Here is a 14,293-nt window from a genome sequence, read left to right on the forward strand (position 1 = left end):
TAATTCTGTAGTGTGAACTGGCCTCTAGTAGTGAGCCAGCCCCTATTTTAAAAGTCCAAAAAGACTGTTTCTGAGACTTAGTTACTTGCAATAGGAGCTGTAAACTTTAAGTATTCTAGCATTTTTGGTCCTACTCTTCTTCTTCCTTTGGCCCTGTCCACAGTTGAAAAGTGGCCCCTGAGAAACTTCACTGAAGTAGCAGTTGGCCCTTGAGCTGAAAAGGTTCCTCATCTTTGAGTCAGGGCCTAATTTGGACTGATGGAGCTAAAGAGGGCAGAGAACTTACTTGAAGGACTCTCAGATAAAGTGCTAGGGGCTCGCTTCAGAGCTGGCTTGAGGGGTTTGCGGGACTCACTTCGGGGTGGGACAAAGGAGGACTCCTCTGTGATGATCTGGATTTAAAGAAGGAAAGAAAATGGAACACTGTGACAATGAGAAACCAAGCTAACAACTTGGTTGCCACTTCTTACACCACTTCAGTCACTCTCCTCCTTTCCTTTCCAAATTATCGTGTTTCCCCAGTTGTTGGGCTATTTTGCCTCAAATGAAAAATTACCCCAACTTGGACAAGACAGTCGCCCTCATCACCTGGAAGCGCACTCCTGTGTCAGAGGTTTGGTGTTGCTCCTCTCCTTCTGGGTTCTTCTCGGTGGCTCTGCGTTCAGCCTGGACTTTCTCCCGCATGTACTGCAAGCGGCGCGCATAGCTCAGCTGGTCGTCCAGAAGAGCCACAATCTGTGTGCGCTCAATGGAGCCCAGCAGGATCATGGATTCTGCAAGGACAAGGGAGCACTGAGCAGAATTTGGCTGTTGTTGTTGTCTGGATGTTTATGCACCAGATGGGTTTAGAATAAAATGTGGGACTTCCAGCTAATTCAGAAGTCCACACTCAAGGAGAAAAAAACAGAACTTGGAAGCATCACTCCTTTTTGGAGGAAAACTCCCAGTAGACAGGCTGGCTAGAGGATTCCCAGAAGTAAATTTTCTAAGCAGTGGCTCCATATATCACTGGCTGGCTGCATTTGGTTTAGGCTGGGAACATGTGTACCTCCAGGCATTGTTGGACTACAATTCTCATCCGTCTTAGCCAGCACAGCTATTGATGAGAGATGATGGGGATGTAGTCTAACAACATCTGGAAGGCCATATGGTCCCCACACTTGACTCAGTGGGCAATAGCCTGGAGATCTAGTGTAAGCCAGGGACAGGCAAGGATATAAAGGAGAAAGGACAACAACATATCATGCCTGCAGATTGGCATTTATCGACCTCCTCTAAACAAGCTTGCATTGGCCTTGTTTTCCCCTCCTTTCAAATTTTGCAGATTGCCATGACAACATGGAAGTGTCTGTTGCTGTGGTAGCCATACATGAGAGTCGTGGCTAGCCGAAGATATTACTATTCCGGCCAAGGAAACAAAGCAAGAAAGCACAAGGGTGGGATAATATTAACCGCTGTACAACCTAGAAACACCACAACATCATGTCCATACAGCAACAAGTAGCCTGGAGGAGGAGGAAAAGATGGAAGGGAGAAAGAAGAGGTTGTGTGTGGAGGGGGGAACAGAGCATGCTGCATGGCTGGGATGGGCAGAGGCTTTGCCTGGGTAGTTTTAGAGCAGGAGTTCTTAACTTGAAATCCATGCACAGATTTCAGGGGTCCATGAACTTAGACTGGTAAAAAAAAAAGACTTGCATCCTGTACAGCATTTACAATGTCATAAGCTAGATCTGTTGTTGTTGTTGTTGTTGTGTGCCTTCAAGTTGTTTCTGACTTATGGTGACCCAAAAGCGGACCTATCATGGGGTTTTATTGGCTAGATTTCTTCAGAGGGGATTTGCCATTGCCATCCTCTGAGGCTGGGAGAGCATGACTTGTCCAAGGTCACCCAGTGGGTTTCCATGGCCGAGCCAGCATTTGAACCCTGGTCTCCAGAGTAACAGTCCAACACTCAAACCACTAGACTGCATGGCTCTCAACACCAAGCTGGATTTATGGCTTCATAAATTTTGGCATTCACATCTAGAATCATGGGACCATTGCCATGATCACAAATTTCCCTCAAAAACTACTTTAAAAGCCAGGCAGCCACAATAAACAAAGGAGTCCTACAGGTTAGTAAGGCGCTAAAGGATGATGTGTCCACCACCTCCTGCCAACAAGTCAAGTTGTGATGAACAGTTACAACACAAGGTCCCTGCTTCTACTTGTCACACCACAGTTCACTAATGAGAGAAAACTAGAAGGGTCATTCTTCAGCACCCTGAACACCAATGCCATGGAACTCCTTTGGTTAGTGCAGCAGTCTGACTTTTAAGGTGGATTTTAGGGAGAATGTGTGATCGTGGCGACAGTGCCACAATTATAAATGTGAATCAGGAGATCAACTGCAGCTACATTATCATCTTTCATACAGGATCTCAGCTCATAACTTTATTTTCAGTAACTTCCCTAACTGAAATTTAACATTTCCTTCCATTAGGAATGTAGGCAACAAACTACAATGGTATTAGCAGTACCTGTGATGTGGTCACCAACAGCATTTACATATCACATGTTTACATATCACATTACAGTTGGCCCTCCACATTTGCAGCTTTGACTTTTGTGAATTTCATTATTTGCAAATTTGATTAATATGTTCTCTCTAGGAATCACTAGGTTCTCCAGCGCAACTCTGCCAGAAGTTGACCATAGATTTGTGCTAGAAAACCCAGAAGTTCCTAGAGAAAATGCTTCTCTAGGCATTTGTAGGTCCAGCATGATGCTATGATCAACGTATGTCAGATGCTGATCATAGAGTTGTGCTGGAGGACCTGGAGATTCCTAGAGGTGTCCTCTCAGTTAGAAATAATAGTGTTTTTTTATTTGAGGGTTTTCCACATTCATAGGGGTCATTCATCCCTTACCACAGCAAATGTGGAGGGACCACTGTACAGTTGTTGTAGTTATGTCAAAATATTGTTTATGCTCATCACAACTTTGAAATTACTGTAGTTATTAGACCTGCCTCTAAATTGCATGTGACCACAACCATCCTATATATAGAAACATGCATGCAACGTAGTTGGCCAACTATCAGGCCATTCTCCATCTGGTAATTGTTTAGCCACCAAATAATAATGCTGCATGGTTCTGAGAAAGGGGCCACAAGCTTCACCCGACTGTCAAAGGAGTCCATGCACAAAAAAGGTGAAAAACTTGTTTTAGAGGGAGGCCTGTGAGTGTGGCATGGAAATGCATGTACTGTATCAAAGGAGGCACACCAATTGGATGGGGCAATTCTGCAAATGCTGAACTGCATATCCAAATGCTTGAAGCATACTCATTCAAACTAAATGGTCACATTCACAAATGAAAGCATATTGACAGCTCTTTATCAAACCTCCCTAAATCTGAGCTACATGGCTACAATGCTGTTATCATTCAGCACTTGAAAACTAGGGTGATTATCACATGGAGGAGGCAAGCATCCTCCTCCCATCATTAAATCATCATTAAATCATGTTAACCATGCAATCGGGGGGAAGATTTTCACACCTTCACATGCTTATCCCATTCTTGTCCCATCTGTAAACAGCAATGGACACATCATTTGGTATTGACGGGAGATTCCATGAATACCAAATGATGCACCCATTACTGTTTACAGATGGGACAAGAATGGGATAAGCGCACAAGGGTGTGATAATCTCCCCCCCCCCCCCCCCGATTGCACAATTAACATGATTTAATGACAGGAGGAGGATGCTTGCCTCCCTTGTGGTAAAGTCCAATGTTACTTTAACTGCACAACAAGTACTGGAGGCTTCTTTGCATTTTATTCAGGACTGTTTATCCAGGGGAAAATTAATGTGTATGTTTTGCACAAATGCTCAAGCAATGGGAACCATCTGTACAAGCTTATAAACTAGGGCTAGAGGGAGGGTGTGATAATGTGCTAAATTCAGTCATATCCACCTACGTACTACTCCTCTGTGGACGTTTCTAAGATTTTAATAGCATTTGTCAACACATTTGCAGATTCTCTTGGGGCTCAAAACAGCATCTCAGTCTGGGCTGGCCTTACCTCCATGTTCCAATGTAGCACCTTCATCCGGGCTGGACTACAACATCTATCAGGCCTAGCCAGCATAATTATGGCTGAGGGCAGGGGATGATGGAAGCTATAGTCCCAACACATCTAGAAGGTGCCAACTTGGGAAAGGGTTAGCCCAGGAGCATACTTGTTGACATCAACTGGGCTTTTTTGCTCATGCACATCTGCCATTAATTTGACTCAACTGGCATTTGACTTCTCAATGCAAGTTTCACAGGCCTTTTCACCATAAACAGGCCAAAGCAGAAATAGGTGAACTTTTATAAGAATCTTGGAGGAATTAAAATGTCGATATATGGCAGATGCAAAACTCTTTAGACTGCAGTCCAAATTTTTTTAGTGATTCACTAAAATATTCAGGTGCAGTTATTTTTTTGTTAAGTATAAGGGAAGTATATGTTATTCTGCCTACATTATTACAAATATTCCAATAAAATAATGTCCACAAAAAGCTTTGAAACCATTTGAAGATAACATTTAAACCAAACATACTCCATAATGTTGAGCACGGAACAATTTTCCAATTCTACTTTTTCTGTAAAACATCCATCAGCATATAAGTAAAGAGTTTTGGAAAAGCTACTTTTCTGGTCTGCCACTCTCAATTGCACTTTTTTTTCCAAAAACCCCCAGTCAGCACGGCTACTCTACACTAACTATGCTGAATGAAAGGATTCTGGAAGTTACAGTCCCTAAAAGTAACTTTTCTGCCTACTAGACATTCCTTGCTATTACCTTCCCAATCTCTTTGCTATGTAAGAATAAATAATCTTGGGAAGTATGTAAAAAGTTCTGAGCGTGTTCTGCACCGGAAAGTCTATTTTGGTCTACTTCTGGTTCTGCTACAATTCAACAGATTCTGATTTTGTTATCATCAAGGCCAAGTGATGTCAAGAGCTATTCTGTTGACTCACTCAAATCGATAAGGTAGGAAAATAGCATATTACATCAGCTACTTTTGAAGAGGACTCAGGACAAGTTGGACAATCTAAATTTGTCACTGTGAAGCAGACCTTCAATTAAATAATCCATAAAACACTCCATTGGAAATGTGCTTATTATGTACCTGCACCACTTAAGGATTTGAGAGCCTGAGATCTGTAAGGAATTCAACAGAACAAAGAAAAATGGAAGTACAAAACAGATTTGTGCTTCCATATCAGGGGAGGACACAATGTGTGCGTGTGTGCTTTTCTCTGGGCATCATTGAGTAGAATTTTGTTTCCATCTGGTGGCAGAATTTGGAGGTTTCAGAAGCAGAGATGAGCTTATTTAGTGCAGATTCCCTGCACGGTTTGAGCTTTGGACAAATGGCCGATGTCCCTGTGTTAATGTGAGGCCTTTGTGCTTTGCAGTTGTGTGCCTTCATGTTGTTTCCAAGTTATGACAATCCTAAAGCAAATCTGAGACAGTGAAGTATAATGGTTTGAGTGCTGGACTACTGGAGTCCATGATTCAATCTTTCACTTGGCCACTGGGTGACCTTGGGCAACTCACATGCTCTCAGCCTCAGGCATTGGCAAGCCTCCTCTGAACAAATCTTGCCAAGAAAATCCCATGATATGGTCACCTTAGGGTCTCCATAAGTCAGAAATAACCTGAAGGCACACAACAACAACAAAGCAATTCTATCATGGGGTTTTCTTGGCAAGATTTGTTCAGAAGGGGTTTGCTTTTGCCTTCCTTTCAGACTAGCCCAAGGTCTCCATAACTGCCCATGTGAATTTCCATGGCAGAGTGGGGATTTGATTCCTGGTCTCTCAGAGTCCTAACCAAACTCCTACACCATACTTGTTCCCCATGCTGTGCTACTAGCTCTTTTAAGATGTAGTACAATAGTGCAAACTGAGCATTTTGAGAGTTAGCACAACAGCAGCATCCAATACAGTTGTCATTGTGCACGTGCTTGGGTAAACAGTTGTGCAAGACGTGGTGGAATCATCTGGGCAATTCAGCCCAATTGCACTAGTGGAGCTTTTACCTGTGTCGACTTGAAGTGGTACATGTGCGCGTGTGCGCCCACACACACACACAGTATTAGAATGGATTTAGATAACACATCCAGGGCTAGCTGTGTTGGCCTTATAGCAAAGTACAATAACATCCAATTCACAAAACAGTGATACCTTTACTGGACCAAGGAAGATGCACAAAATACACATTGCAAGCTTTCGAAATTTCACTGGCTTCTTCATCAGGCAAAGGTGTTAAAATCATACAGGAGAAAGAAAAATATGACATAAAATATAAAATATTAGTAAACCTATAAATAGGCCTGTAACTTCAATGTCATCATATTTTTCTTTCTGATGTGTATGATTTTTAATACCTTTGCCTGATGAAGAAGCCAGTTGAGCTTCAAAAGTTTGCAACATGTACTATGTGCTATTCAGTTGGCCCAATAAAGGTATCACTATTTTGTGGATTTTGGATGTTAATGGATTTAGACATAAGTGAACTACTACTGATGGTAACTTGGATGGTAATTTGGACTTGGACCATGAATTGTGGTGGTGAATGGCTGAATAATTCTCCATCTAAAAATCAAATCAAATCAAAACTGCTCTCGTATAAAACTTAGTATGTCAAGGGAAAAGCCAGGCCAGAGTCTTTCTGCCCTCTTGGCGGTGTCCCCTTAGGCTCTGGAATTTCCATCCTAGGGAAGCCTGAATGGTCCCTTCCTTGCAGTTTTTCCACAGACAAAACACATCTCTATTCCAACTAGCTTTTGAGAAATGAACTTTTGAATGTAAAGCATTTATAGAAGGCGCAGTGCTGTTTTTATTAATTGTACTGTTTTTTGTCAACTGCTTTTTGTCATTTTTAACCCTATCCTTTAAATTGTTTTAAAATTCTGTTGTATAACTCCATTTTAATGTTGACCTTCTGTGTGTGTGTGTTTACTTTATTGTGTTTTAATCTGTAAGCCACTTCAGACTCAGTTTTGGAAGGCGGGCGGTGGAAGGCAGTGTATTAAAACTAATACTAATAATTGATGGCAGGGAGAAGCAAATCAAAGATATAAAGAAAGGTCATATTGGGGATTGTCATTGTTGTGTGCCTTCAAATCATTTTGGATTTATGGTGATCCTAAGGCAAACCTATTATGTGATTTTCTGGGGCTGAGATTGTGTGACTCACCCAAGGTCACAGAATCATAGACTTGGAAGAGACCACAAGGGCTACCCAGTCCAACCTCCTGCCATGCAGGAACTCACAATCAAAGCACCCTTAACAGATAGCCGAACAGCCTCTGTTTAAAAACCTCCACAGAAGGTCACCCAGTGGGTTTCCATGGCCAAGTGGGGAATTGATCCCTGATCTCCAGAGTCATAGTCCAGAACTCAAACCACTATATCAAACTGAGGATACTCAATCTCTATTCAATGTTCTGAAGCAGGAGTGAGCATTGTGGTCCTCCAGATGTTGTTGGGACTAAAAGTCCCAGCAGCCATAGTTCTCACAGCTGATGGCAATGAATGATAAGAACTGCAGATCAACAGCATCTATAAACTTTCTATAAGGTCACCTGATTCCCACCCCTCTTTTGGAGAAATGACCCAGAAAACACAATGGTGAGTTCTCAGACTTTCCTTGTTTCATCCAATGCTGAGCCATACTATTCCTTTCCTTCTCCAGGGCCCAGTACCAATGGGCCTTTAAGCACGTAAGGAATACATGCTAGGGTTGCCTTGGGGCGTTGCTTACAGATGCCCCACAACCCTAGTACGTATTCGTATGTCAAAATGGCGGCACCCTGTACACATGAGCATCGCCATTTTGACATGATGGACGCTTAGCGTCCGCATGTCGCGGTGCACTTGTGACGTCTCGAGTGCGTCATTGGCGCATTTGGTCATCACAAGTGTGCCAGAAAAAGAACCCACTTTTTGTGGATCCTTTTTCTGCCGGTGGGAAACCGCGCGGTTTATCCGCTGTGGATTCCCGCTGGCGGAAAAGGAGGCACCGGCAGACAGCCCTTTTTGGGCGGTCTGTATCCCGCCCAGGTCTCCTTCTTACCTACTGATTCCACCAGAGCCAGGCTCTTCATTTTAGTACTGTGCAACACATCCTGAAGATCGCGGTACCGACAGTTCAGGGTGATGTAGCGGACGTCACGGACCATGATGTCCTCCACACGAACGTTGTACTTCCTGCAAAATGCAACAGACTTTGAAAATGCTCTCTATAGAGGCAGACACATGACTGCAATGTGAATTTAAGGTGTTCTCATAGCTCATTCACTTTCCTCATGGAATATTAAGGCTTGCAAGGTCTGCAATGAGAGCTAGGGATCTGGCAGGTAAATCACAGCACCTTTATAGTACACACTTCATACTACTTCATACAATCTACAAGATCGCCTTCTCCCATATAATCCACCCCATACATTCAGTTGCCTGGCAAACCTTTAGTCCAGTAAGCTAGGACTAGTTTGGCAACTGTCAGCCAGAGGACTGTCTTCAGCCGCCCTTAGACTGTGGAATGAACTGCTGGAAGAGATTTGACAGCTGAAAATATCGTCTGAATTTAAAAGAGCATTAAAGATCAGTCTCTTCCAGCAGGTTTATCCAAATGGTTTTTAAACTGTGAGTTTATATGATTAATTTTAGATGTGGATTGTTTTAATATGTGTACCTCTTTATTTGTTCTTTTAAACTGATGTGTATTTCAACTGATGTGCTTTAACTAAAGTTGTTTGTTTATTCATTGTTGTTGTCCCCCACCTTGATCTATGGATTTTGGAATTCTTGTTGGCATCATGGCCAAGCATTAACAGCTGTCCAGTGGTGAGAAAGAGTTAAATAGTGTTAGTGACCTTGTTGGATTCTTCCCTCTGTAGTTTGTGGCTGGGAAAAGATAAGAAGGCTGAGAATCAACTGGGGGAGTTAATTTTTGTCTGTTGCTAACTGGTTTGTACAGTTCTCGCTGTTATTAGGGGGAGAGATGGGTCAGCTTGTACACTTTGATTTTCTTTATTTGCCTCTGTACTATATAACATTTGGGGATCCATCTTCCATTTGTCTTGGCCTAGGAGAGAATGTTTTCAGACCCAGGTGCCCTACAAGTCCAGCAATAGGGATTTGATATGATTGCTAGGGATAAGCCTGGATAGAATTAGTTTGGGGGCCCAGTTCTACCATTGGCTGTGAGAGGTGCTGAACCCTGTTAGCAAAAGGGCTGGAATGCTTCTCTGCTGTGTACTATCTGCTGCATCATTTACCACAATAATCCTTGTGCTACAGCAGTGTGTGTCAGCATCCAGCACTGAGAGGGACCCAGAAATAAATCCAGTTCTAGATCATGTCACAATGCTTGGAAAACAAATCCCAGAATCCTCTATTCAGCTGGCTAAGGAATTCTGGGAGTTATAGTCCAAGATGTATTAAAGTCCTCTAAAAAGGTACCTTTGAGCAAGGCACCCTGGATATCTCTAGACAATGCATTCTTTTCAGCTCTAGATCAGCCTTCTCCAATCTGGAACCCTCTGGACTTCAGCTCCCTTAATCCTACCAGCTGGAGATGATGGGAACTGTAGTCCAAAACATCTGGAGGACATCAGGTTGTGTAAAGTTGCTTTAGGCAGAGAGAGCTACTGGTCAACACTGAAACCCAACAGCATCATACAAATGGGGTGGGGAGGAGACATCACCAACACATACACACCCTGGCCACCAGCCACACTTACTCCTGATGTCCCCAGCCCAGCTCTGGCAAGTAGGGCAGCTTCTTGATTCGGATGATGCTGTCGTAGAGCGAGGGCTGCAAGCTCTGGGCCACAGCATTGGCCAGAATCACTGCAATCATGACTGGTAGGATGTGAGAGATCTGGCCTGTCAACTCAAAGACAATGACAGCGGTGGAGACTGTGTGGGTTACAGCACCAGACAGCGCAGCTGCACCTGGAGGCAGGAAGCACAGAAATGATTCACACATGTAAGCAGTAATATTTGTGTTGTTGTTTTTCAAAGTTACATAGAATCCTAGAGTTGGAAGAGATCCCAAGGGCCATCCAATTCAACCCATTGCCATACAGGAATACACAATCAAAGCAACGCCAACAGATGATGCTTGTTTTGTCCTTGTTTTAACTTCAACAAGTAGATGGTGGCATGCATAGCTCTCTTCCTCCTTCCTTCTTCCTAACAATAACCTAATAAGGTGGGTCAGGCTGAGAGTGTGTGACTAGCCCATTTGAACCTGGGACCTCCAAGTCCCAGCCCAACACTTTAACTACTTTGTTGTGTGCCTTCAATTCATTTCTGGCTTATGGTGTCCCTAAGATGAACCCATCACAGGGTTTTCTTTGCAAGATTTGTTCAGAGAGGGTTTGCCGTTGTCTTCCTCTGAAGTTGAGAGAATATGACTAGCCCAAGGTCAACCCAGTAAGTTTTGACACCACAGCAATTCTCCAGTGGGAAACCTTCACTTTTTGACTGGTACTATATGGCGAGTTACAGACCGCCCAAAATCTACAGAACTAAAACCATACAAAACATTAATTCAAAAGACATATCCAGGGGTAGCCGTGTTGGCTATATAGCAAAGTACAGATTATAGTTTTTTGTGGGTTTTTTGGGCTATACAGTAGATTAATCCAAAATCCACAAAACAGTGATCTCTTTATTGGGCCAACCAAAATGCTCATTATACATGTTGCAAATTTTCAAAAGTGAAGCTTCAAAAGTTTGCCACATGTATAATGCACATTTTGATTGGCCCAATAAATATATCTCTGTTATGTGGATTTGGGATGATACCATACATGAATTTAAAAGTGCAGAATGAAAACAGCACAGCACTAAAACAGAACATTCATTATATAAAAGTCCCTCCCATGTCTTGGAGGCACCTCCACCTCCAATTGAACCTCCCATTCTCTGGAAAGGGTATGAGAGAGGCTGCCTCTTACCCACCACTGCGTAGCCCCCAGGCACGATGCGGTAGATGTTGCTGTCTGTGTGGATGCCATCTGGAAACCAAGCAGCCATGCTTTCACCCACCAGGCGGCCAAATGCTGCACCTGGTCATAGAGACAGAGAAGAAGGATCAGGCCTGCTGGATGGATGCAGCAAAAGACTGGGGTGTGTGTGTATTTGACACTGCCACTGTGGTAGGTATGGCAAGGTATGGTTTGATCCCCAGTTTCTTCAGGGGGCAGGGGCTCAATCTTTATATTCCCAAGAGGTACCATGCCTGTGTTAGTCAACAGCTGCCCCATAAGCACTCTTTCTTCTGGGCAGCTGTTGACTAACACAATCTTGGCAACTCTTTGGGAATATAGGAATATATAAAGGTGCTATACTTCCTGGGGAAGATTATAGCTCAAGGTTGGATAAGGTGCTTCCACATGCTCCCCAAACACCCCCTAAGCACTCTGTAAAGCCATATTGGTATGTTTGAAGGTCCTCCTGAGCCATTTCAAGTGTAGGAGAGGCCTTTTTCCCCAACAAGAAGTGACTATAAATCAACTTCCAGGTTACTTTTTGTTGGAATAAAGACCAAAGGGGCTACAATGTGATATAACTGCCCCCATGGTCCCTAGCGCACCCTTGTGGAGCAATTCAAAATTTTGAAGAGGCATTTAGGTTTGTTTGTTTTTTAAAAGTCACATTTTCAGGAAGTGTAGTCAGGGTATATAGCCCTCCAGAGTCCCTTGGGTGGACCAACATGGCCCATAACCATTGATAATAGGTACCTGTAGAGAAACAGAGTGAAACAGGAGGAAAGGCAGGGTGAGAAGGCAAGAGAGATGATACTCACCAATGACAAACACTGGCATGAAGGCACCACAGGGCACAGGGATGGTGGTGGCCAAGGCTGACATCCAGAACTGGGGGAAGGAGAGACAACTGTTCATTAGCAGTAGAAGAGAGATCATCTCTACCACTTTACTCAACTAGATGGCCCTCAGATATATTGGACTGCCACTCCCAGCACCAGCAGCCATGGTGGCTCAAGATGAGAGGGGTTGTAGTCATCACATCTTAAGGGCACCAGATGTTGAGCAAGGCTTTCAGTCTTTAACTAGTCACCCTGCTAGTTTAGGGCACTTTCATTTGTGGTTAGCAGTTTCAACAGCTTGCCACTGCTTTCCCCAATAACTCCAAGAATGGGATAATTTCTCATTCTGTCCAAAAGTTAAGACAGTACTGGAAAGATCCCAGTGCAAAGCAAGAGCCAATTCCCTATTCACAGAAGTTGATAATGGCACTTTGCCAGCAACAAAAAGGTACCTCTGAGAGTGTTCAAAGTCACAACATACCTTCATGAGGATAAAAACCACCAAGGTGACAAAGACATTGGAGTGAGGGTGCTTCCAGGCCTCGGATACACCAATGTATTCAAATTCTTCTGCCAACCCCTGCTTGGCCCATGTACGGTTATCAAACAGGGTCACCAGCGTCTCCTTCTGTGTGAGCTGCGAGGTAAAAGACAGCAGATCAGAGGGTGAAAAAGGAGCAGGACCTGTTACAATTCTGGGGGGGCTCATACTGACTTTAACACCCTCCACCGATCATCAGTACTTAAGTTGTAAGTTCAGGGTTGTCTCGGGCCCTGGGGTCTCTTGGCCCAAACCAGAAAGATAGGGGGGCTCCCTGGTAATGTTGTGAAGTGTTATGCATTAGGTACCATCACAATTGCTCACCACAAAGTGGTGGACGTTTCTTGGACTTACCTGGCCAGCCATGAATTGCCCAAAACCAGGTGGGAAGGTCAGTGTTGCTATGAGAAGTGTGACAAGTGCAGGGAAGAGTAGACGCCTGTAAGGGTACAGACCAAAGATGAATCACACCATATAATACCACCCCAAGTGATACAAAAATATCATGACTGCTCTAAACAGCAAACTGGGAGGTTCCAAACTCCATCAACATTGTTTATGGGAAAACAAAATCTCATTATGTGATGTATCAACAGGATTGCATTAAACGACAGAGGCTATGAGATTTCGGCTGCATCCACACTGCAGATTTAATGCAGTTTGACAACAGGCACGGCTTAATGCTATGGAATTCTGAAAATTATAGTGTGTGAGACATTTAGGTTTCTCTGTCAGAGAGCTCAGATACCACAAAAAACTACCATTCTCAACTGCAAGGAGCCATGGCAGTTAAACTTATTTCTTCAGTGCAGATGTACCCTCGGTTGAATAAGGAGCACTGTAGAAATAATGCTGTATGACTCTACTTTAACTGCCACGACTCCACCCTACAGGGATTTGTAGTTTTGTGAAGCACCCGCTCTCTTTGGCAGAAAACACCACAGAATTTCTAAATCTACAAGTCCCAGGATTCCATAGGGTAGAACTGTAGCACATGAAGTCACCCCAAAATGCATTATTTCTGTGCCCCCTAGTTAAATATAATTAACTAAACAGCCAATAGAGAATTCTGGGATATAGAGGAAGAAGGGACTATTGGAATTTGCTTTGATTGGGACCAAAGGCTGGGCACTAACAACTAGGAAAGGGGCGGGGGGAGAGAGAGCTGAATAGTTTGTATTCTAATACTATGGGAGAGGAAAGGGACCCTCAGTTGCAACAAAGACCCTGAACTGGAAATTTCAGTCTTAATGTCTGGAATAAAAATCTTTTGTTTTCTATCACAATAAGCTGTTTTCCTGGTTATTGGGAATTGAGTTGACTGGTTCTGAGAACATCTTACTTTTTCATGAGGAAGCGGTTAATGGCCTTTTGCTTGCGCATGAACTGTACGATCTTGCGGTTGAAGTAGACAAACAAGGCCCCTCCAAAGCCACTGGCAATTCTGAGTGAGAAGAAGAGGACATTGGAGGGATGCAATGAGAGGAAGGTCCTTTCTGAGAGGGAACATCTCACTGAAAGGTGGGGAAGATCCAGTAAAACCTGATGACACTCACCCAATGACAGCAAAGGCCGGCAGCTCCTGCAGGTCAAATGGGAAGTCCAATCGGAAGCGGGTTTTAAAGAGAGCTGTGATAGTTTCTGGTAAAAAAAGAGAGCAAACTCTGAGGCTGAATCCAAAAGTCTTAGAACCATTTTGGGTACATCTACACTGTAGAAATAATGACGTTTGAGACCACTTTAAATGCAATAGCTCAATCCAAAAGATTCCTAGGATTTGTAGCTTTACAAGGTCTTTAGCCTTCTCTGCTAAATAATGCTAATGCCTCACCAAACTACAAATCCCAGGACTCTGTAGGATGGCACCA

At 43.5% G+C, this 14,293-nt stretch overlaps 1 protein-coding gene across 3 annotated transcripts in view; it reads right to left on the reverse strand.

Annotated features, from left to right (window-relative positions):
• The window catches only part of CLCN2 (chloride voltage-gated channel 2), a 91,564-nt gene that overhangs the window by 10,078 nt on the left and 67,193 nt on the right, over nt 1-14,293 (reverse strand). For all 3 annotated transcript variants that reach the window (XM_089508717.1, XM_089508715.1, XM_089508716.1), the window contains exons 9-18: nt 13,982-14,066; nt 13,768-13,869; nt 12,780-12,864; nt 12,366-12,521; nt 11,864-11,933; nt 11,013-11,123; nt 9,789-10,002; nt 8,120-8,253; nt 589-773; nt 287-392 (exon numbers count right to left, since the gene is read on the reverse strand). In XM_089508717.1, coding sequence (XP_089364843.1) covers nt 287-392; nt 589-773; nt 8,120-8,253; nt 9,789-10,002; nt 11,013-11,123; nt 11,864-11,933; nt 12,366-12,521; nt 12,780-12,864; nt 13,768-13,869; nt 13,982-14,066 — 1,248 coding nt within the window. The remainder of the gene's footprint in view (nt 1-286; nt 393-588; nt 774-8,119; nt 8,254-9,788; nt 10,003-11,012; nt 11,124-11,863; nt 11,934-12,365; nt 12,522-12,779; nt 12,865-13,767; nt 13,870-13,981; nt 14,067-14,293) is intronic.

This window comes from Sceloporus occidentalis, unplaced genomic scaffold (genome assembly GCF_023333645.1).
Source record: "Sceloporus occidentalis isolate IW3139 unplaced genomic scaffold, rSceOcc1.0.p SCAF_2, whole genome shotgun sequence".
Lineage (NCBI taxonomy): Eukaryota > Metazoa > Chordata > Lepidosauria > Squamata > Phrynosomatidae > Sceloporus > Sceloporus occidentalis.